The sequence below is a fragment of the Chaetodon trifascialis genome, chromosome 3 (genome assembly GCF_039877785.1).
Source record: "Chaetodon trifascialis isolate fChaTrf1 chromosome 3, fChaTrf1.hap1, whole genome shotgun sequence".
NCBI lineage: Eukaryota > Metazoa > Chordata > Actinopteri > Chaetodontiformes > Chaetodontidae > Chaetodon > Chaetodon trifascialis.
The window spans coordinates 25844296-25870225 of record NC_092058.1 but is presented as its reverse complement, the minus strand read 5'-3'; the positions used below and the strand labels follow the sequence as shown (position 1 = coordinate 25870225).

The 25930-nt window shown below is 43.1% G+C and overlaps 1 protein-coding gene across 1 annotated transcript in view; it reads right to left on the bottom strand.

The window, feature by feature from the left end:
• The window catches only part of lrig1 (leucine-rich repeats and immunoglobulin-like domains 1), a 37026-nt gene extending 25213 nt beyond the window's left edge, over positions 1 to 11813 (bottom strand). The window contains exon 1 of the mRNA XM_070958805.1: positions 10812 to 11813. Within this exon, the coding sequence (XP_070814906.1) occupies positions 10812 to 11014 (203 nt within the window). The 5' untranslated portion in view covers positions 11015 to 11813. The remainder of the gene's footprint in view (positions 1 to 10811) is intronic.
• Between the last annotated feature and the right edge of the window lie 14117 nt (positions 11814 to 25930).

The window sequence follows — 25930 nt, the reverse complement described above, 5'->3', positions numbered from 1 at the left end:
TCTAACCTGACAGATTTTCCCTTTCTTGTCTTCTGTGCTTGATTGCAAGTAATGACAGTCTCCCTCCTCAAAGCTTTGTCCGTGTGTGTGTGTGACGAGATAATAGCTGAGCATGTGTCTGCCCTCCAGGTGTAGGTCTGACAGGGAGGTGTGCATGTGTGTCTATGTTATGATCATTTACTGGGGCACCTCCCTTTGTGTCCCAGATCACTAAATTGCCATCCCCTGCAACAGGAGGCAATTACCTCATTATGGTGATGCTAAGTGAAAAATCACATGGCTGTCCTATGGGCCACCTCTGCCTGGAGGTACGTATATTCAGCCAACACACACACACACACACACACACACACACACACACACACACACACACACACACACACACACACACACACACACACACACACACACACACACACACACACACACACACACACACACACACACACACACACACAACCTAAAGAAGATGAACTTGGGAGCTATCATCTGGAAGAACAATCACTACTTTTTATCAACCTGCTTTTGGCACAAAACAGGTCAAAGGATTTTACTAGTGAACTTTGCATTAGAAGCAAATGAAGACTGATCCAGGAACGCCACCTTTAAAATGAGTTGTTGGTTTTTTTTGCATTTAAAATGTGGAGGAAATTGGCTATGCACATATTTGAAGGCATGAAAGTCAAAGCTTAAACTCCAGAACAGGACAAAACAGAACAAAGGGGCGACTACCAAAAAAGCAAGTCACGTTTGAGAGACAAACCTGCCGTACTGGTGCTAAAGGCCACGGCAACAAACAAAACTGGTCCTTTGTGCATGGATGCAAGCATGCATGTGCCTCTTTCTCAGTCACCTATGGTATTTACACAACTAAGCCTTTTTCCCTCCATCTTATTCAGTCAGATTTATTTTCTTCCCTATCAGATTAGATAAGTTTCACAGCATTTTAACACCTACTGTATGAAGCGATGGTGATAAGGCTGCTTTCCCTCCCTCTCCCGCACCCCCCCCCCCTTTCTCCTGTGGAGGGAGGGGTTGGTGGTTGCTAAGCGTGGTTAATGCTTTCCAGAAAGTGACCTTACAGTTGTGCTGTTTCTGGAAGAGTTTGCCTAGCCCAGAAGTGATTAGAGGTTTTGATTTTGAGAGATGCAGACACCAAGACCAGCAAAAACAAACATACGGAGAAGAAGGAGATCAGTCCAAGTGACCTGTCAAGTTCTACAACGGCTGCAGAGAACGAGCCAGCGATGGCACAACAGCTTCCATCAGTTTACATGATACAATTCAACCAGCCGGACAAAGACGTATGGTCGAGGCGGGAACAGTCGCTGTGATTAACCACGGCAAAAACTACAAAGCAGTTTGGCTTAAAGCTTCAAACACAGCATTCCATTGTATGGTACAACTAGTTTATACAAATGGGCAGGACTGTTTGACATTAGTCAGCGGGATCAAAATCAAAAGCACCCTCTGCCAGGTACTTAACTAAAGAAAGTGTGCGATAATTTAAGGCTGTGTGTTAAGCCAAATACTAATTTTCCCACAAGCAGCTCAGACTGGTGCACTGCAGCCAGGCAAGCATTTTGACAATTCGTTGAAAACTTTATTGAATTATCCACGGTTTAAAAAACACAATTTAAGAGGAATATTAAAACCAATGATTGTGTTATTACTCTCACGCTCAGAGTTGTTTTACAAGTATCATTTAAATCAAATTTATCGTTTTATTGATTCATCAAACAATCATAACTAACCACAGAAACATGCTATGATTATTCTGGTGGTACACTCCATTCTTCATCCAAAGTTCCTCTGAATTCATTATACTCATGTTAAAACTGATTGATATTATAAATTTTCACAAATATGAAAAGAAAACAGGCCCAATTCAACATTTACCATCTCTTCTAAACTGCACCAGAAAAACATTTCAAGCATGTCCTAACAATGTGTCAGCCATCAGCTCTGTCTGCAGAACTGGAGAGATGTCATAACTGCTGTTATGATGATGGAAGATATTTATATATTATATTTATGATACAAGATACTTGGTCAGATAAAAAAGTGTGTTTCTATACCAAAATACAAATGTAGATAGTCACTTATGTAGATATCTTATGTAGATAAATTCATTTTGAAAACTGCATTTACAATACACACTAAAGTGAAAAGACTATGTTCATTTCTGACAGGCTTCACAATTATTTTTAGTTACATCTTTAGTGAAATATTTTACATTGAGTCAATTTCTATGTTTTAAATGCCTCACAACCTGCTGTAATATGGTCGCGGCAGAGATGCATCTCACAAGCTGGAAGAGTCACCTACTGTGTGTGTGTGTGTGTGTGTGTATATATATATATATATATATATATATAAAGTGAGTTGAGATGTGTGCAAAAAAGTTTTTGTACAGTCGAGAAAAAGCTTCTCTGTGGAACAGAAACAAACAACCAAACACCTGTCGCCCTGAAGCAGGGTCACAATCAGTCAGTTAATTAGTCCATGCAAAATTAATTACCATTTAGATCATTGCTTAAGTCATCAATCAAGCTTAAAGCCAAACATTTGCTAGTTGCAACATGGAGCTTTACTCCAAGGAGGCTTGAATCGAGGTCAGCTGGACGTTATTGTAGAAACTTAAAAAACATAACCATGACCTGGATGACTGAGAATCTCCAGACATCTTATCAAGGCTTTTCTCCACTTTTTACTATTATAAATATGCATAACTTTGAGATTTTGTCTGATGAATGTTACTTGTGACCCTATTAACACATAATGTCTATTTATCTTTTTCTTTTAACCTTTTTAGCTTTACAAAAACAATTGCTCAATCGTGATCAGCCAACTACTGGAGGGATGCGTGAGCAATCTGAAAAACCAGCTTCAATGTAAACCTGCCTGAAAAAGAAGTCTTCGTAAGACAATGTGATTGACGTCTAAAAGGCTCATCTGACTGCACAAACTGTCTGTGGAAGCAAACAGGGCTCAGCGCCTGCAGTAGACCGTCATTGCTGGACCGTGTAGCTGATCTGACATATAAAACTCATTAAAAGGCTTTAAAAAATAGCTGCGTTATGGGTGCTGTGGGAGTAAAGGAAAGCTGGGAGTACAGAAGTGATGTCATAGCATATGACACTATGCTTGTAAGTCAGCACACAGTCTGTGTGTGGGAGAGAGGAGATATGAGGAGGGAGGACGAGAGCAGGGACTTACACACACAGAGATACATCATCATTATCTTTCCCATTTCTATCACAGATAAATGCAGTGTGAACTTTGCTCGCTGAAAGCGTGAAGTGATGTCAGTGATGAGCCTTCTGTAGCCCAGCTGGGAGACAAAGGCCCTTTAATGTGGTCGATTTGAGAGCATCATAAAACTAGTCAAATAATAACCCGAGTGTCTGAGGGCCAGACACACAAGCGCGCACACACACACAAGCGGACACGGACAGACACACACACACACACACACACACACACACACACACACACACACACACACACACACACACACACTCAGTCTTCCTGTCATTAAGGGCCAGTTTATAGCCAAGCAACTGCAGTGAGAGTGTACACAAAGCTAACACCAGCTCCAGGCCACCATTTTACACGCCAGTCAAACAGAGGAAGGAAACGGGCAGAACAAAGCCAGTATCTTATCAACTCTGACAAGGTTAAAAGCACAACCCGACGAACAAGATTTGCAATAATAACGATAAATGTGAAGAGCTCAAATCTGAGTAAAATGCTTGTAAGAGCGTTGGGGGGGTGAAGGAGAACTTCGTTCAAGATCAGAGAGACGGAGCGCTGATGGGATCAGCGTATTTCAACATTTGCATTACAGATCTCCCCCTCCAACACACACACACACACACACACACACACACACACACACACACACACACACACACACACACACACACACACACACACACACACACACACACACACAGCCCAGTTGCTCTGGTGTTCTGGCCTTTGAAATCAGTCAGGCTTGGGAGCGTGACTCAGTTTCAGAAGTTTTCCGACGCAGGAAGACGGGTCACATCTTGGGGCCATGTGCGCTGCCATTCTTCACGCTGAAGCAGGGTGCTCCAAACAAACAGGGGAAGGTTGGGGAAAAGGGTCTGCATCTGTTTGAGGCACTGCCTGACAACTTCTTCTCTGAGAAGCACAATAACGCCCCTGCTGTCCCCACAAACACACACACACAGACACTCATATTTAAAACTGGATTTGAGCGCGATTACAATGCATTTTCTTACAAATGCCGCCAGATTACTTCATTATGAGTAAAAGGAAACGAGTGTCCCCAATTAATCTGAAAGAATAACATAAGTGCTGTGCGCCTATTTAATGGTGCTATTGTTTTAGTACTGTGCAGACAGCTGAACTCTCAACTTCAAAGCAAAGAAAAGGACAGAATGATTAGTCAAAATGATTGTTTATTATACTAGTGCAGTGCAATTCTGCAACAATTACACTCCAGCCAGCAGTGAAACAAGTGTCTAAATAGTGGACTGTGCTATCTTTATAATCTAAGTGCATGTGAATGCGTGGCTGTCTAGACAGCAGAGCTCTGATGCTGCTCTCCTTTCTCCTGTATCAGAGGGGACAGAGGCTAATATGGGATGGGGATGAAAAAAATGCTTGGCCCAACTTAGCACTGAAAGCTTCATTCACTTCTCGAAGTACTGCCTCTTTTCTGGGGACAAGCTGCTTCACTTGCACAGCAACTCTCTCTCTAACTCTAACTCTCTCTCTCTCTCTCTCTGTCCAAGTCACATTTTTTTCTCTAACATCTTCTCCAGATTTCCAAACTCTTACCAGATGTAGAGAATTCACAGATGATTCATCGATCAAGCCCACTTTGTAGACACCGACTATGGGGGAGAGGGAAAGGTGGAAAAAAAAAAAGAAAGAAACTTGGCAGCCCAAAGTGTCTTCACAAAAGGGCCATCTATTCTGCTGACTGGATTTTTGTAGAATGACTTGTGGCAGCAGCTGTTTGATTGTCATTATAGCCAGCGCAAGGCCATGAGCTCATTCCATATCTCCATGTTAAATGTCAGACTTTATCTCTTGTTAATGGAGAATGGGCTTAACCTTAGCTGTTCCTTCCTAATTTGCTGAGCTAATGTTTTGTATGAATCATCTTAAACGGTTAAAAGAGGATCATTTGCATTTTTAAGACATGCTGCTTTAAATTTCCAAACAAACATTACAGTACTTTTACGGACTTAATACCAAACAGTATGATCATCGAGGGAAAAGTGAGGAGCAGCTGATAAAAATCAGAGCCAATGATAATATCATTCGAAAGCCTTCCAAACAATCCAGTTTGACTTTAAAATATCCGCAAGAGGACATGCGAGTCACAGGGCTAGGGAAACTATGACAATGAACAAGCTTGGTATAATCACTCCCAATACCACAAGATTACAAGGCTGCGTAGCAAGAAATGCTGTAGAAACCACAAGAGGCTCAGCCCTGCTGAGCGCTGCTGCTGCTGCTGCTGCATCTCTGCCCCAACTGCTGAAATGAAACATGAACCTGTCCATGCAAGAGAGAGGCATTTCTGCGGCTCACTGTTCACAGATCAGCCAGTCCTCCAATCAAGTTCAAACTGACTAATAGTTGCAGTGGTCACAATAGAAACACTGTGCCAAGTGTAGTGCAGTGTATTCGTAGGCTCGATGAAGTAAAGCACTACCTAAAAATAAAGGAGTCGTGTCTGACAGCATGTGACATACAGGCACACAGTCCTGTAATGTTTTATTTCCTCTGGGTTTTCTCAGTGTGTTACAACATGAGTGACAGTGGTTACGGTTTCTGACCACTGACAGGACTTTCACCAACGAACCAGCCAGCCTGAAGGCAGCAGCAGCAGCAGACCGTGACATTGACAAAACACTTCCATGCAGTGGGCGGAAAATGTCCCCCCACCTCCCCTCATATTCCCCGAGGCCAGGTGATCTGCAGCCCCACCCTCTGTGGACCAGTCCGCAACCAGCCGGCTGAGCTCCCAGCCCCTGCCAGGAAACCACCGACACAAACCCATTTCCTGAGGGCAGAAGCCAAAACCAACTGTTGGGGGTGGTGTTTACCAATAAGGCTGTACTGTGAGGTTTAAGGCTACGGCTTGGGGTTGAAGCGCAGCAGAACATTTGGTGTACGCCAAACATTATGGCCTGCTCATTGAGAAACTTGGGAAACCGCTTGGGAAATGCTGGGTTACAAAGGGGACCATTCAAAATCAGGCTTCTTCTTGCCTTTCACCAAAAGGACTCAACATTTACAAATAAAAGAAAAACCCCATCAAAACTGTAGCTTTCTGTAAGATTAAAAAAATGGAAAGGGGAGGCAAACAGACACCATGTATCTGCTTTATCTCTATCCAACAACAGCAATCTTAGCCTGAATTACTAATGTTTATGCTTTTATTTTGCGTGCAAAATCCCATTACGCCTGTGGCACTGTGGGCAAAAATGCTTTTTATACACATTACATGGCCGCAAATAAGATAACACACCACTCCTGAGAGGGAATATGTGACTGTGTGAGAGTAAACTTGCTTTGAATGTTATTAGACTATTCATCAATCAGAAACAACTGACAAACATCTGAGACTGGTAGTCAGCTTGTTAAATGTTAGGAGCCCTGATGTAACACAGCAAAGGGTATGTTTTATAAAGAAATCCATGACTGCAGGGGCTTTAACGAAGCTACAGCTTCAGTGTTCACCCTGAAAACCTGCGTGGTCAACCGCAGAGATGGGACATATAATAAATAACTAATGCAGCAATACGTTATGGTTAGTTTTCTTACATACATCATTATGTCATCAACAGTGAAATAAGTCCTTAATTCTCTGTAGTGTTTTATTTTCTTCTTTCAGAGCATGTTCCACACCCAGCCAATCACATATCTTCCCCCATGACCTGAGTTCCCCTCAACTCCTGGCCTTGTTAGCTCAGTTGGCCCTGCCAGGATGTGCCAACATGTTTGTTTCCTTGATTCCTCATCAAGGCCGCTTTCTCACAGGGGACTATTAAAATCAGGGTCCTGAAGGGGGATTATTTTGACAAGTGGAAAGCATTAGGGCTTTTTTCTTCACCTACAGCCACAGGACTGCTGGGACTGCTACTGATGGATAAACTGCAAACACCTACCCTCGAGCCACCCATCTCCACAGGACACATATTCATCAAGGTTTCCAGAGTTACTCCAACAAAATGCTCTGAAAGTGACTAAAAAGAGTGCTACTTCAGAGCAGGAGGACAGAGTGCAAAATCAAGCCCCTGTGCCCACTTTAAACAACTTGACTGAAATAAATCATGGTGTCTTGTCATGACTTAACACTTAGAGGCTGGTATAAATCATTTGAGGCAGGGAAGAAAAACATAGGGAATACAGTGTCATTTTTGGGAGCATCAGAAGCTTCCACCAAACCGCTAAAAGCTCGAAATATGATTTTGCCCAAAAACTGACACCAGAGATTCATCCAGCGCTGTATATTACAGGTTTGCCAGAATCCCTTTTCTGTTTTGTGCATGTTTTAAATGAGAAGGGGGCATTTAGGCAACAGTTGTTACTGCTACAAAGGTATTTTCTTGTTGCAAGGACTTATTTTCGGTGGACTGGGCACTCGTTCTGTCACAGCAATGCCTCAAACGTGTTTAAAGAAGAAGCTTGTGGTCCCTTTAAGTTTGACATTTTCTATTTCCCTGTGTACCAGAGAGTGTGAGTATGTTGCCAATGCCATTTGCCACCTGTTCAAAACAAAAAAGATCTGCATCCTGGTGGAGATACGATGACTCTCCGTAAGAACTACTTCCCTCTGTGAGCTGCTGTGTAAAAGCAGGTCCTGAGGTGCTGCCGCTGCTACTGTGTTCATTAGTGTAATCCCAAATTAAGAGCCTGTACAAAGAAGACTGCAACAAACACACGACAGTGCAATCCTTCTTCATTCACACAAAAGGCTGGGAAAACTACATTTATCTTGAGCTGGACTGGTCCTCTCTGCTTGAACTACTTTAAATTTACAGACTGCAAAGCAGAACACAGAGGACTTCAAAAGTCTGTAAGTAGTTGTACAAAGCACACAAATATGTATGACTAATTAAAAGGCTTCTTGTTGATTAACAACTGCAGTCACACATGTTTTAGCTACTTGTTTAACAGTCGAATCCTATAGGTGTTTCAGGTTATTAGAGCCTTACGTCTGCACTATATAGAAGAGAGAGAGCGGCAAGCTTGCATTTACTGACGCACACGATGCTGTCTTCCAACCAACACTACCGCTGCTGCTGCTGCTGCTCTCTCCCTGGGGTAAACATAACAAAGACAGTCGATTCCACACAGATTCACTTGGCTCAGACCCCTGAAGGTAGAAATGGACAAACGCACTTTGTTCAAAACAAAGGCACTGAGCAAACAGACCCTCTCAGGCAGCACTATTGACAGAATAAAACTGTTATTGTTGCACTGTACTGTACCCCTTCCCATATCCACTTGTCGTTTATGTCAAAGCTACAGTTACCCAGCCATCTGTGAGTAACACACACACACACACACACACACACACACACACACACACACACACACACACACACACACACACACACACACACACACACACACACACTCTTGTAGGGAGGCAGCGCTCTAAAACTAAAATAACGACCTACGACACAAAAAATGATTTCATCCACTCAAGTGGACGGGACTTGGCGTTAAGGGAGCTTCTAATGGGATCACACTGGCCCACACGTGAAATTGTCCATACTTGTCTCTTTGGGTTTACAGTAATCATCAGCTAATCTGGCTCATTTACAGACCCCGGAGGAACAGAGCTGTTCTCTTTGAGTTACCTGCCAACATAAAGTGACTATCTCAAGTGGTGTGGAAATATGCAACCTAGGTGTTTTAAAAGATAATTCAAAGCCATAAAGCCATTCCCTTTGAAAACAACAAGATTGCGGGTGCTTAAATCTTGACCGATAAGGTTTGGCTGAGATAAGAGAAGCAGACTTGGAAGGAGGCATGGGCTCATGCAGGACCCTGTCTTTATGCAAAACCAAAAGGTTTAGAGCAGCTGTTTCAGGGGGGACATTTGTACCGCAGTAGTTGTCCATTGTCCACAAGGACAGGAGCAGCAGTGTGTGTCTGTGTACATGCATGACACACAGTATCTGCACTTGAACTTGGCTAAGTGGTGCTTCAGGGCAATGAGGCAACCCAGGCACAAGTGCCGTTATTCATGTTTTCAGAGGACTTTTTAAAAGTTGCATTCCTCACTTCCCAGGGGAAGATAAACCGCCTGACACAGGAACCTGGGAGCCAGAGGAGTCTTTGGTTTTTAACCCCACCTTCCCATCAACACACACACACACACACTCACACTCACACTCACACTCACACACACACACACTCACACTCACACTCACACACACACACACACACACACACACACAAACAAACAGATGCTGAAAATTCTCTAACAAGATGCCAAATTGTCACTGAGGATTCACAATCGCCACTGGACATAGTGGTTGCAGTATACTGTGCTGGGAGCCAAAATGTTGACTGGGGACACAGAGAGGTCTATTGTCTGTGAATAAATTGTGTCTTTCAGCTTGATAAATGCTGAAGTCCCCCAAGTATTGGAGGATGTTCCTTGACAAATGCCCTAAATTGCCTCATTTCCTAAATGAGCAGGCAGACAGGATTTCAACTGTTGTCAGTCTCGTCCTGTGGATAATTCTTAATTTACGAGAAATGTAATTTGTGAACATGGGAATTAGGGTAATACCTGACATAAATCTGAGTGAATAAAGCAGGGCTTCATTAGTTGTGACATGTTTGTTTACTCCCCCTGAGGGAAAGGTTTGTTCACGCTAACATTGGAAACAACATATTTTCACATTACTGACTGCAAAAGATGCTAAATTTAAATTTCATTACTTTTCTGAGAGTCCATCCTTTATAATTCCACTATGAGTTATAGTAGGAAATTCAAACTAACAGGATCATTTTAAGGACTAGCAGAATAATACTTGTTATCCACAATATCCCAAAGTGCCATTGAGAAATGCATTTTACACCTAAATAAATCATGTCCACACTGAATGCTCATTGTTTGTGTGCCCCTCAGTTATCACTACACCTGCTTTACTGCCACCCAGCCTGATTCAATAAGTACAGTGTGCACAGATAATGCTGAAGTTGACTGCAAACAATAAAATACTACATGTGGACTGCTGTCAAACTCAAGAAACGCTCATTGGGACAGATGAGGTGAAGATCTATGTCATGCATTGCACAAACATCCTTATGAAGCTGCAAAGTGATGTGCAACGACTGAGCGCGAGTAGGGCTGCTGGTGCTGCTCCATTACTTTCCAGACTCAGGGTGCAGGGACCTCGGGGGGGGGGGGGGGGGGGGGGGGGGAGGGGTCCCCAGGAAAAGGAGCAACAGTTTAAGTTTTCCTTCTAAAAACTTGACTCACTCAAAAGTTCGTGTCACGAAGACGGAATAAAAATAACTTCTCTGACAGCTGGGCTCATCTCTCCATGTTAACAGCTCATAGACAATTACGCAACTCAACGCAGAACCACAAAAATCTTCTCAGACGGGATTCCTTGAGAGAAAACCCGTATCAACACTGCCTAATAGCCAGTTAATATGTGCCTTCTAGATAAAGTTTCGAGGACATTATGCGCTTTTTCTGTCCTTTCCAAACACTGTCACCCCGTTATGGGCTGGTCAATAAATAGGCTCCGGCAACTAAGCGCTTTACTTACAAGGAGACAGTCCGGACGGGAAGGTCCAGCGGCGTAGCTGTCAGCTCCAGACCGCTGCAGTCAACAGAATCCCCGCTGCAGGTACAGTTCTGGGCACACGGAAGGTCTGAACTCCATCCGGAACTGATGAATAGTTGGAGCGACAAAATCAAATAAAACACACAACGTGAAGTGTATCCAAATCGTCCAAGGGACGCCGCCATTTTGTATCCAGTTTTAATAGCGCGGCGGCTGAGCTCTCCTCGTACCCACAAACTGGGATATTAATGCAGCTTCGGAGAGACTGGGTGCCTTTTACAACACATTAATTGTCTTCTCGTGGTTCAGAGGCTAGCACAAACACCTGTGTCGCAGTAAAACGTTTTCCATCCCGATATCAGTCATTTAGGACACAAGTTCCCAGTCCAACTTTCTCCTCTGGCGTCCGACGCGGGCTAAAAAATCAAAGGTGATTCACAGATGAAGCAGCCGAGGTAGGCTGTGGCCAACTCGTGTGTCTCCTTGAACTTAATTTTAAGTTGATAAAAGTGTTTTCAGAAAAAGCTCAAACCTATTTTGTCAATAGGGCGACTGCCTTTGGTGACATGTTTCAAAACATGCATCGGCCAAAGTGTTAAAGGACACCCGGATTAAGTGTCGTTCAACGGAGCAGCCGAGAGGCAGTTCAAAACCTCGTAAAGCAGTCACACAGTGACTCTTGGAGGCTTTCTAAAATGTCCACTAACACAGTTGAGGATATAGCGGAGGGGTTAAGACCCGCGGGGATAGAGCCGAAAACTCCAGCGTTGCTCTCTCAGACCCTGCGCTGCATATCGTCCGACTCTCCGCAGCACTTCACGGCCGCAGTCGAGTAAATCCAACTTTGAAATACACGCAGTCCTTTCCGGAACTCAACCGACAGCTTATCAGGTGCAGTCTGTGGTCACAAATTCTCCACGATCCGATTAATAGCAAAATAGGGTCCCCCCTCCTTCCGACCGTGTACCACTACCATGAGTTTTTCCTTTCTTGACTTACTTTTCCTTTTTTTTTTCCCCGAGCGACCGTTCCGTTGTCCCACGTTGGATGCACAACAGCGATTCCAGGGTCCTCCCATCACTCACCGCGATTGGCTGTTATGATTTGATGGGCGGGTCGGCCACAAAGCTCATTGGTCCTTCCAGGTTCTCCGCGCGCCGCGGAGTTGGAGAGCCTTTGGGGGGCTGTCAGTCAGCGGTTGCTGGGGCCGCCCATGTTTCCCACCCCGGGGTGTGAAACCGCACCACCTCCTCTCACTCTCACTGCTTCTTAAAGAGACAATCACCGGGATCAAGCTCTGTAATCGCATTATAACAAGCCATAATAACATAATTGGTTTGAATGCCATAACAATGCCATTTAAAGTGTTTGTTGGGAAGACTGAAATCAAGATTTACATGTAAAAGAAAAAAGAGGAAGTAGTTAACTGCTCGTTGTGTTGCCTCCGATCTCCACGCAGGGAATATGAAAGAGAAAGCAACTAGTGCGACTTGGCCTAATTCTGCACTTTTAATACTGCCAGGAGTAAGCATTAGCATTTGTAGCCGTTCCTCCACAAATCCATTACAGCCTCACCCATCAGCTCTGCAAATGATCAGCTGTTGCATTTGCAGTGATGGAAAGTAAACTTGTTCTTAAGAACTACATTGAGGTACTTGTACTTTGAGAAGCTCTGCTTTGTACTACTTTATACTTTTACTCGACCACATTCAAGAAGAAATTTTTTAAATTTTTGCTCCATTATTTTTGTTTTATGAATTTTTAAGTTACTTTACAGATTCAGATTATTAATGCAAAATATAACCAACAAATAAAATCATATGTTATTATGGATTAAGCTACACAGCGGTGTGTTAAGTCATTCAAATAAAGGTAAGATTACAACTGGAGATGCAAATTCATTTGACAATTTGTCTTGATGCTCTGATGCAACTAAAAGTCCTGAAAAAAGTTCCAAAGCTTGAGCATCAAAATATACTTAAAGTACCAGAATTCAAGGTACTTGTTGTGCAATGTGGATCATTTCAGAATAATATATTACATTGCTGGATTATCTAGTTTAATCTATAATATTACATTCTAAAACATTAGTTGCTTATTTTGTATTGATAATCACAATGTGCAAAGTAATTAGTAACTACAGCTGTGAAATAAATGTAGTGCCGCAAAAAAAAACCCCTCCAATATTTGCCTCCAAAATGTAGAAGATGAAGAATGTAAGAGCATAAAGTAGCTAGTTTTATTTATATAGTGCCAAATCAGAGCAGAAATTGTCTCAGGACACTTTCCATATGGAGCTTGCACAGACCATACTCTTTATCTACAGAGACCCAACAATTCCCTCATGAGCAGCACTTGGCGACAACAAAAAACAACAAAAACTTCCCTTGAACAGACAGAAAGCTCAAGCAGAACCAGGCTCCGGGTGGGTGGTCATCTGCCTCAAGCAGTTGGGTGAGAGACATATAGTACTTGAGTAAAAGTATCCAGCTACATTCCACCGCTGCCCAGCAGGATATGCAGTAGTTCAAGTTGACTCCATATTTAAAAATATGCAGTTAAAATGCAGCTTACAAGTGATTGCATTGATAATAATATTCCAGTAATACAATATAAAACCCAATTAAATAGTAAGATTCTGTTTAGGGCCCATTCTACATGCAGTAATCAACAAGTTGGTACATTTTGCTGATAATTCTTTTGCTTAATAAACTTTTGAAGGCATGAGTTTTACTTTAATGGGATATTTTTATATTGTGGCAATGCAATTTTGCTGAAGTAAAGGATCAAATTACTTTTTGCACCACTGTTTCTGAGCAAAAGTGGATGTTTTGCACAGGTACATGACTGTGCGATAACTAGGTCTGTATACTTAGGTGTGCTGGCACACCCATGAATGCATGTCTGCGTGTTTTGTGCATCCAGGCTGATCGTTTCACCATTCAGAGTGTGCCCTATAATGGCCACACGATAGCACAAAATTCTTCCCAAATGCTGGAGTCAGTGCTCGCCTGTTGTCTCAAAAATGCACATCTGTGATAAATCAGCAGTCCTGTCAGCCTGCTGGCCCCATGATCACTTTTTTCTCATCACATTTCTTTCCTGGCACTGACAGATGCGATTGATTGACTTTGTCAGAGCTATTGTGATTGCTTCGTGTTGGGAGAAGTCCCAGATTTCATTGCTATTAATCACGGTAGCGAGGACTCAGATATTCACACCTGCAGCACTGCAGGCAGTTTAGTGGCACAGTTCCTCGTTCCTTTTCCAGTGACTAGGCGAAGGTTTCACATTGCATCATGTGTGTGTGAGTGAGCACAGTAGCCTACAGGTGAGGCCTCCAGTTTTCAGCAGCAAGGAAAATATCTGAGAAATGAGACCCTGTTAAAACATGACTTCATTGGTCATGGAAAAGTCAGTAATGGGCTATAAAACATCTCTAAAGAAGAATACCTTCTGAAAGGTTCTAGGAATTGAAACAGTCTTTCTTAACAGCAACATTGGCCAAATATCCACCAATCCAATGTGCACTTATCTATAAATTCTACATTAATTTGACAAGAATATGTTTTAAAAGGATAGGAAACTTGTCATATAACATGAATTAATTGATGCACATTTTATTTAAGAACTGAGATAAATGACTCGTGCTTGCTTTGATATGAAGATTTGGTAAATATCTGGACAGCCGCAGTTTATCTGACAAGCATATTTCTCTGCAACATGTACACATTTCACCATTTTTTAATGTTTCTTTCAGCATATATAGCATTAAGATTACCATCCAGGCTACCAAATCTAGCTCTGCAAATATATACTTTCCATTTTCACTTCATTATTTAACGTCCTCAGTGTCCTGAGCACATCTTCAGCACAAGTTCCAAGTGACAGGAAGTCTGCAACTGCAGCTATCCCGAGTATGTTCAACCCTGCATTTTGATGTTACTTCTACAGATAGGATATGTGGACCAGGTACTTTGGGGATGTATTTTGAGAGGACTGGTGACATGTCTTTTCATGTGATTTATTTTGTGGGTGACCTGGCCTGGATGACTTGGCACACAAATAACTTTAATGCAGCAGGCAAATACCAGGTTAAAATTTTGCACAACACGCCAACTTCAGGTCAAAGAGTCTTTCAGAAGGAAGCGCCTGTAGCTTGGTGTTTATGTTAACCTACTTTTTGAAAAAAATCAAAATATTAATTGTAATCTATCATTTAGATAATAAGCTAATTCCTACATTTTTGTTTTGAAAATACACATTTCTTCCCTCTCTTAGCAAATGATGGAGTACAGCTCATCTTAGTGTCTTACTGATGTAACAGAGAATAGCAAAGAATCATGTTTCACATTAGTATTTTGCATTAAACAATAACGGCGCAAACCAATTTCCATGTGCTGTGCCAGTAAAATAACTGCAGAAAAAAACTAAATTTTGTATAATAGGTTACTTTATTTTTTAAAAATTTACTGGCCGTGCATCTTTATGGCACTGGACAGCATGAGTGTGCAGAGTTTTCTCACACAGTGCGTTCTTTCCTTAAGGGGTCAGGCCTTTCACATGTCACCATCGTGAGGGATATTTCTCCCTGGGTATGGACTGATTCATAACCTGAGAAACAGAGAGTCCTCCGAAGAATTCCCATTGTAAGGAAAGCATTAACAGCTTTTGCTACCATAACTGGTCTGCTCTTCATACTCACCCCACACCCATTCTCCTGTGAGCTGCTGCTGTGTGAAGCTGTGACTGATGAGAAGAGTGGACGTGAGTCTGTCATGAGAGTGCATTGTAAAGAGGATAATGACTGCACCAGATGAGCCCTTGTCTACTTTTTTTTTGTATAGATGTTTTTAACACAAACCATATTGGTGTTTACACAGCTGGAATGGAATGAAAGTGTCAATGCAGACATGTCTAAAGACTCTGGGGCTTGTATGAGAAAAGTGAAAGCATAAACTTCATAGGTGTACTTGATGAGTCAACTACATATTGTTCACATTTTTTGCTCTTTTTTTTAGGTGCTCGAGGGGTAACGTGATGGCAGTGGGGATGGTGAGAGGGCGCATGGATGCATAAGGCCTGGAGCGATTCATCACGCTCGTCTTACTGGAATCTTCAAAGATAAGAAACCATCTGCTGCAGCTATTCATCAACTATAAAATGGAGAGGCGTGAAACCTGGCCAACTCATCATACTGGGACTGGATGGCTAACGGGTGTTGCAGGAGCGTGGAGATGCTCTGCTAATAGGAAGCAGGAGCAGTTTGGGCATTCCTGTCAATACCAGGTTGCCCGCTAAGTGGCGTGGTTCATGGCCTTTAAGGGGGCGGGGGGCATGAGTGAAGAGGGTAAGAGCGGAGCAAGACAGATGTAGTGGAAGGGAAAATATAAGAGGACAATACGCAGCATGACACAATAGTCCATATGGGTGAAAGGCCAAATTTTACATGTATATAAATCCATCTGTTTAACTCACTCTGCGTTAAAGGCTCTGGCTCTCCTTTGTCTTTGGCTTTGTGGTGTATTCATGATTTTCATGATAAAACCACATCAGAATAAATATGAAACTGGCCACCTGCTCATGAGCCCTGTTGCGTGATAGTGTCTTGTTTTTATCAGTCATGAGTGCTGTTCGGGATTGTAATTTGATGGATGATTGATTGGACTCTCTGCATTCAGTGGACAGATGCTGCATGCTGGCTTGTTGCAGGAACTGGAGGTGGGGGGGAGTAAAGCAGCTCCTGGTGCTGCGGCACAGGTATGACCAGTCAAAGGATTTGTTGTTAGGACTAATGGGATTTAGTTTCCACTAATCCGTACCAGATACTAACAGGCCACAACACAACCTGAATGCCTTTGGTTGCCACCAACAATAAAAGAATGTAGGCCTCACCTGAACTCTGGAGTTGCTTCATGATTTCCCAACAGCGAATTCACAGTCAGTTCATTTAGCTTCTCCTTTTCGGAGTGCTCTCTGACAGGACCATGTTAAATATGACCCTCCATCTTGAACTTTGGCAGCCACAGGCAATCTGTTGTATTTACACACAGTGTGTTCTTAGCTGGCTTGCTAACACTACCTGTTGGTAAGCCTACATTCAGGAATCAGGGTTAACGTTAAGCTCGCTGTTGTTGCTTAGCGAATGCTTGCAGAACTTGCGATGACTACTTGTCAAATCACGATGTCTCATTTTCTATGTCTTCTTCTAAAGCATGTCATGTGTGGGGAGGATTTGGAGTGAAAATGAAAGAAATCGAACAAATAATGGCAATAATTTCGATGTTGAGTACCTGATAACATTTTTGTAGCAACCTTCCCAACACTGCCCACGAGAAGCAAATATTTCACCCAGATCATGAACGAAGCAACTGTTAATGGAGGAGGTGAAGACAAAATGACGCCTGAATAAAGAAGACTCTACTGTGCTGTGGCTGTTAGCGTTCGACACATGATCTGCAGGTGTCCAAACACCACAGCTCCGGCTTTTCTTCTCCTTCTATTACTTTTTTCAGTCTATATTGAAAGTGTGTGTGCCAACATTTACATTACTCATCAGTGTTTGTCTAATGAGGAGAGTGATTCACGCTGTGCTGTGCCAAGTTCCTGTCAGTAGGTAAGGCTTGCAGCTTGGCGGCCCAATGGCGAGCGATTAGAGGCAAACCGCACCAGCTCCCTAACCTGTTCCATCACGAGGTGGGCGTGGTCCGAGGTGTTCACCCTGTCTGTTATGCTCACACATCAAGCCACAGTGTCAGCCGCAATGAAGGTATGCATTGTTGAAAGTAGGTCCAAAATGGCAGTTAGTTTCCACGTCCTTTCAGCAGGTGTTTACTTGTGTCCACATTGCTCACATCCTCCCCCTGAGAAGACAAAGCTGAGGCCGTGGCTTGTTGGTTTACAGCTTCTTTGACAGGCAGGGTGGGGAAGGGTGACTCTCTTGTGTATTTGGCTATGGTTGTTTTAATAGGCCTTGTCTATAGAATATTTCATAAAAGAAGCGATGGCCTGGAACAGTTTTTGTTTTGTGCAAGGAGAGGAATGTGCTTGTTTCACTGTTTGAAAGGTGACTTCTGTGCTGCACGGCTGCAGCAGCCAAACAGCTTTTTGTCTGCCAGCACTCTTTGTTTCTGGGTTTTTAGCGTGATTGCATTTGTACCAAGGAGGCATCTCAGGATCTCTTTTGCTTTTGTCTCTCACTCTTGCTCTCTCTTCAGTGTCTGAAGAGGTTTAAGCACAGCTTTTGTTCTATCTAACACAATTATCACTGTTAGAATGATTAAACCCAGTGCCTTTCTGTACCTTCAACTGTATATTTTTCACTCTCAGAGCTAAGGTTACAACAGCCGTTTTCTACCTAGTGTTTCACATCAAACTCTTAAAATAACTTCATTTATACCCACAAAATATAAAATCACTGGACCTACTTTTGCCCTGTCACATTTCATGGTTGGCTACACGAAGGCCCAGCGTTTAGACATCCACTGAGTGGTTTAATTAGCCAGCTAAATCAGAATGGTCCACCAGTCTAAATTCAATTAGGTCTTCAAACATGCTCAATGGCACCACAGGCCAGAGGTGGAAAATTCAATTTATTTGAAGTAACTGGATTCCCATTTACTGCACAGTGGACCATATGGCCTCTCTCTGCGTGTGCGTTGTATATGTTTACGAGCAGTTCATTCGGAATCATTACCTTATCTTAAGTGTGTTATTAACTGTGGAGAAATGGCAATTAGATGGTGTGCTAACTGATGCTAAAACATGTGTGTGTGTGTGTGTGTGTGTGTGTGTGTGTGTGTGTGTTTACCAGCCACTGGGAAAAGGGGAAAAGGTTTAGAGAGACATTTTGTTTTTTTGCAGCGCTGCTCGGACACAAGTTTTCCTTCTGAACCACACAAATCACTGCGATTCAATAAAACAGTTCATTGCATTTGCGCTTGTGCATTTAATAAAAAACTTTAATTGGTGAGCTCTCCCCATAAATATTCTAAAGCAGGCGTGCACAACACAAACGTACGAAACAAAGCGAAACCACCCAGTAGGCTAATGAACACAAGACTGACGTTCCATCAGTGAAGAGAATGAACCCAAATTAATCGAACCTTTTCTCTCTCACAAACCTGCTTCTCTCTCCACTCACAACACTGCGGACGCCAACTCATTAGCGGAGGCTTTGGGAACGCTTGTATAGCTATGTGCAGCACAAAGAGAGAAAAGGGTGATCCCTCCTTTTTCTCGGTGCTCCCTTGCTCCTGACAAAGTAGGGCCTTGGTGAATGCAGAGCTGAATGGAGCCAGAGGAGTGGGGGCTCACTCATGCAGAGAGCTCCCAGCCCCTCTATACCTGCCCTGGAGAAAAGAGTGGCCAGCTGCTGCTGCTGAGCCTTTTTCCCTGGCTTCAATAGAGACCTTGTGAAAGGAGTCTGGACAGGGTAGCTGAATACGGAGAGAGAAAGTGAGGAATGGAAGTTAGGGAGGGAAGGAAGGAAGGAAGAAAAAGGGAGGGGGGATGGTTGTGGAGGAGTAATTGGGAGGAGAGAGGGTACAGAGTTTGCATAAGCCCATCGTTATGCCCCCACTGTGCACTGAGCTCTTGGGGTGGGTCTGTGACAGAGAAGAAGAGCAGCTTGGTTGAATCAATCATAATGGAAATTAGCATGTTATAATAAAGCGGTAGGAGAAGTCAATTATTTTGGCAGTTCAAAGGGGAGATTGACTTTGGAGCTGGGATCTGCGGATGCAGGCCAAATCAAGCTTGGCAGCGCCTCTGTGGAAGCTTAAACAGAAAATAAGTACTTCAAGGAGCTTTCAAATGCATGCTTGGTACAGTAGTAATGATATTCACTCAGCAGGTGTCCCATCGCTTTTATCCAAGAGGCTATTTGGAGGTTTTTGCTGGAATATCCTGGTTGTGGTGGTTGGAAGAATTTTTAATGGTCAGTCATCTCGATGCCACCTCTGTCTCCTTTCTTACACACCTCCATTCCTTATTAATCTGTATTTTGGTGCCTTTACTCTCCACAGTGTATTGCTGTTCTGCTTTAGTCACAGCTGCTAAGCTTATGTTACCTTCCTCTCCTCCTCTCCTCATTGCTTCCTCTCCTCCTCCCTCCTTCCACCCATGGACTGCTGCTTCACCTCCTTCCGTTGACCGTGCCTCCTTTTTTTGATGCCAGTTTCTTTGCTTCTTCCCCCCCTGGCTGCCCCCAGGCCTCTGCTGCTGCTAATAGGATAATGGCTGCCATGTTATGCACACTTAAGACCCACAGAGCAGCACTGAGGGCTGTGTGCATGTGTGTGCGTGTGAATGTGTGTGCCTGCCTTCACCGTAGGGCTGTGGGGAGTGCAGGATGTGTTTAAAAGTATGTGAAATTTGTTGCAGGGATCGCACAGGGAGTGAATGTCTACATCACCTCCACAGTTAAAATTAAGAAAATTACACACACTTAGTTTTTACATTGCAGATTGCACGGGGCATTAAGCGTTTTAAAGACCGCAGAATGAAAGTCTTCACCATTTTGTGTTCTCTCACACTTTATTAGAAGCCCAGTTAAAGGCGCTGAAGTCCTCATCCATAAACATTGTCTTTCTTGCCGTTTACCATAGCCACCCGCTGCTGTGGGCTGTAATTCATTCTGTGTAATTGGGAAGTCCCTGATCTCTTGACAACTGTTTCTTTAAACTTTTTCAAACATGTAATGTAATAAACAGGATTTTATCAACACATAACCAGAATATAACCTGCTTTGTGCTGTTGGATGACAAATTGCAGACACTTTTACCGACTGCATTCTTTAAGTGATTGAATGGTGAGATACAGATTTATCGTGTATTGAAAATATACTCCATTTATCTGCATCTGTTTATTGGAAAATGAGTTCATAATAACAAAAGGCCTTTTGAGCTTTTCTGAATGTTGGCCAGATTTTGAAGGTGCTGTCTAAACGACCTAGCAGATGTTCACTGCTTCTGATGTACATCCAGTTTCTCTCCAGCGCAGGGGACCTCTCATCACACAGCTGAGCTCTGAGGCCTGCAAGCCCCGCCTCTTCCTCCCTGTCAGAGCTTAACAGCGAGGCGCAGGTATGAGGAAAAGAGACTCAGGGTCTGAGTGAAAGGGAAGGGTAAAGAGAGATTTCCCTCTGCTAATGTTTTCTCCCCCGTAAAGGAGCGAGCTCTGGAGATAAAGTGGAGTGAAAGCAGAGCCAGAAACTGTCAGGTTTTTTTCATCCAGCTGGAAAAGTTCTGGATGGACACTGATACATTTTAGCATGCACCTCCAACTTTATTCTTTGGAGCTGGCGGTGGAAGAACCCTGGAGTTCAAGAAATCAAACACACCGTACTGAACTCAAATCAAGAGCTTCACATGTGGAGCCAAAATACATATGAACGCACACACAGTGTATGAGCACATGAATGGGTGAACATACTGTACTCTCTCTCTTACACACACACACAGGGATACACGTCATTGGAGAGATAGGAAAACTCATCAGAGTACATCATAAAACTATCATTCAAAAACCCCAAATAAGACTCAGCAATGTGGTGTAAATTAACATTTCTCAGCACCTTGACAAATTTGAAATGCCATGCAAAACAAGTTTACAAAATCCAATTTGCCATGCCAGCAAATGTGATAATTTAACATCTAACATTACACAAGATCCTGACAATGTTTTCCACGTGCTAGACTCCACAGCCGAGGCCTCGACTGGCTGGTAGCATGTGGCATGATGCAAAAAGCCACTAGACACCCATGAATCAGAAGTTTCTTGGTGGTTTTGGGTTGCTCAATACGTACCGTGTCTCTGAACACGCAGCAGATGTCTGGGTTTGCGGAGGAGGAGAGGCGTTAAAATCAAGTTAATCATGAGATATGGACATCTGAGACCCGTGTTATAAACATCGCTTTAGTATTTCACGGCTAAAGTCATTCAACAGGTTGCGTTTATTCCTCATTAGCTCATTACAGCTGCTGACAGCAACGGATTGTCATTCACACCAGTCTGGATCTTTTCCACCTTGACTTAACTCCTGCAGATCAATTTAACCTTTTGCACTCCAGACATGACGAGGTGATTAGTTTTGCCGGCGAGGTGCTGCTACGTGTCAAACTCGCCTGATGTTCCCCATTCCTGTTCACACACACACACACACACACACACACACACACACACACACACACACACACACACACACACACACACACACACACACACACACATAGACACACATGACCCCTCCTGTGCTGAATTTGTTGTGCTTATTTAGCGTGGGCACCTCAGGCAGTTTGAGGCCAGGAGCGTGACAAGGCAGATGCACCACAGTTCCGCATGTCTAACTCCAAACAGACTCACAGTCTCTCTCTCTCTCTCTCTCTCTCTCTCTCTCTCTCTCTCTCTCTCTCTCTCTCAGTCGTTTGCTTTAAATCCTGCTCTCTTTTATTTTTTTGGCCTCTTTGTGTGTTCACTTATAGTAAATGACTAAAGCAGGTCTATAATAAATAGAAAAGAGTACATTACATTCATGTTGTAATAAGTAGCAAACATTTAAAAGCCAACACAGCAGAGAAAATGCTCAGCACACCTGCACGTTATTCTTTTAAAGCGCCAGTCCGGTGAAATAATCAAACGTTTCGAGCGAGTCAGCCAGCCGGTGGGACGGTTCGCCTCACGCAGGGAGAGGACAGAATAATCCGTTTCTTGACACCTGTGAGGAGCATCCAAGTCAAACACTCCAAGGTTGATTAAAACATGACCATAACAGGAAATTTGGAGTGGAAATCAAACTTGGGCCTGAGGTGAGATGCAGAGCGCTGAAGTCTGGCAGTCATTGAGGGGAGAAGATTGATTGTCTTGGATTAAACACACTCATCTCAGATTTCATCTTGGACCTGTTTGGAACAGGGCCTCCCCTTCTCGTCATATTTAGCTTGAATAAATTAGACAGAGTTCAAAGGAATTATAATAGACATTTATTTGTGGTTTCTGTAATATTGTTTAAAGGTACGATTCCAAAGTGAGTGTACACTATGTTTTCTTTAGCTGTCTTTCAGGTTTCAGCGGACATGCACGCCTGCTGTATTGTGTTTCTCCACACGCCCTGCCCGTTATGTGTGTGTATATGTCAACATGCATGAATGCATACATGCAGGCATGTAAAAGAACATTTGCTGTGCGGGTTACTGACCCATTTGCAGGTGTGAATATGTGTGTGCGTGCCTGCAGACACGGACAGTCAATTGCAGTAATGACACCAGTGTTTCCTGCAGCTTTTCTCCACCCTCTCCCCATCAGCGGCTTTTCATCTTCTTCTTCTTCACTCTCCTTCCTCTCTTTTTGACAGATTGGTCAGATTACTGAGGCCTCTGCCAGCTGTTGAAGAAATTTGTGACGATGCAAGAAGGTAAGGAGACAGAGTCCCCTGCTGCATGTGTCCTCTTTGATTTTTAAAGGTTCTGCAATGACCTGGTGGCACAAAAGTCATGAGGATTCATCCTCTGGGGACTATGAGTGACCATACAAAATGTCAGGGCAATCGGGCGATTGCTGTCTATAGAGCAATGCTGCTAGCGTGGCTAAAAACAAATCTTAACTACCTGTAATGCTATCTAACCATGCGGATAGTTTTGGTTTTATTTGCCCACATTTTGAGATATATGTCTTAGATTTCTGACCCTTTAATGCTGAACTTCTGACAGGAAATGAGTCCACTCAGCCACCAAAAAAGTTTGCTTGCTTGAATTTATGAAAAGTATTGCCTTTTACTGTCCTCCATTAAACTGGGAGAGAGTCATGCGTCATAGTGCCAGTTTGTCACTGTAACTCCACAGGGCTTAATGAAAACTCTGCATCTGGTGACAGTTATATGGGCTCATGTGGAAGACGCTGTCAGATGGGAGTCTGTGTGTCTATGCCAAGCTTGCCTCTTCGATCTAATTGCTCTTTAGAAGATTATCAATCACGCTGTGTGCGCTCTGCTCCCTCAAATGCAGGTCAGGCTCAGCAGACACAAAAGCTGCTCTGTCCAACAGTTTAAGCACATATTTCACCTAATTTCACCAAATGCTAATTTTGTATGTGCTCCAATTGCTTGCCCAGTGCGATACAAGGTTTTTGATTTGGTGCAGAACAGCTCTCACTCGAACTGAACTGACCTGAAAAAAGTAAATAACTCTTTTCCATTCTTGCTCCAAACAGATTTTACAGCCAGCTTAACCTTGTCAAGAAATCTTGAGTCCTCTATATCATGTGACATAAACAACAGATGTATCAAATGTTGAAATCTGCCTTTCATTGCCTGACTTTTCAAACAATTGCAATGAAACAGAAGGTTAATAATGTACTGGAATGTGGAAATGCGCTGCAGCATTTGTCATAGCACAAGCATTTGATCTGCACCTGGGATAAGTTGCTTACACAACCTTCACACCTGTGCGCCCTGCTTGTTTGGTGAGTGTTTGTGTGCATGAGAAGAGGAGAAAGAGGGAGGCAGAGAGAAAAAGGGCCACGGAAAAAGAAAAAGAGAAGGAGGGAAAAAGATTTAGAGGAAACAGACGGTAAAAGAGATGAAACCAAGTCAAACAAAAACAGAACAACGCATCGATGCAGGTGGCTGAGGCTCCAGGCGTCCATTTTCCCCCACGCTCTTTCAGGGAGAAGCCGTAAAGTTTCTGTTCGGCTGCGTGCAGGATGTTTTTCAGGGCCTCCCTCGCTCGGCCCGGGACCTTCTTTTATTCTTCCTCTGCACAGTTGCTTTTTCAATCACCCAACAACACTCCTGCATGTCAATGGCCTGGTTTCAGTCAACCTGCAACGCATTAAGTCCCCCTTACACACTCTTCTCCCACTATCTGCTTTACAGGCCCATGAGTCAGAACCAGGAAGACTGTTGTGGTAACGAAGATCAACAAGACAATCCTTTCTGTTTTTCATTCCTGTTTACTCCACGTTTGTTAGCATGAAAACAGCTTCGCATTCTTTCTCTTTCAAGGTGACATTTTTCAGTTGGGACCGTTTCGTGGGTGCAACACAGCCCCCAAACTGTTTGATATTACATGCGTGTAATAAGTGAGATAAATTGAGGCTCTGAAGTAGTTCAGAACACTGATGTTATTCACGAGGCTCAGCTGCAGAGCGATGCGCAGACGGATGGGAAATAAGCCATCATTACTTACTATTGCTCATTTATCTTTAAACAGCTGCATTTAAACATAATTATCTCTATTGCACAGCCCATCAAGACGGGACGATATAGGACATCTGTGTGTGTGTGTGTGTGTGTGTGTGTGTGTGTGTGTGTGCTAATTCACTTGCATATGTGCTGTTGAGGCGGGGGACTGTTGGAAAATTGAGATGCCGATGCTCCATGTATTTTTCTTGGTCTGAAGTTGCTGGATTTTTCACTCTCTCTCGCTCAGACACACGCACACACACAACAGATGTTTTCATGTGTACCGCCTTGTTTTTACAGCTTTCAAATAGTCACGGCTCCTTCTGATAATTCATCTAATGCGCTGTCATGTTCTGCTTTGGACCATAACTTCACGCATGTTATTTGACTGATCTGCCGTCTGAAAGAACAGACATGGTGCACAGAAATGGTGTCTTTGAATGTACATTTTCAGCTGGAAGTCAAGTATTCAGATGATTGAATTTGGGAATAGTAGTAATTGTACAAAATATAAATACTCCATTAGAAATAAAACTTCTAAATTTTACTCAGGTAGAAGTGCAGGAGAGCTTGACAACAGCTGATGAACTCAAGGTCCACTTCCTCTGTCAGATGCCAACTGTTCAAACTCTAGGATTTCTGTCCATGTTGAAAACCAGTTGATACAGCCGAAAGCTGTGGGAGAAGCCAGTAAGTAGACCTTGAGCGGACATGTTTTTTTTCTGCAAAATCTATTTTAAAACAGTGTTAATATTTTTTTCTTGGGGGCAGCGGAACAATCTGTAAACATTTACTCATTGTCAATTTATAAAATGTTTATGTCAGCAAGCAGTAGCCTGTTAACACAGCCAGCAGACATGCAGCGACATTAGCATTTATTTAGACTTGTGTTTTTGGCCACTTGATGAATGTAAGGCTGACA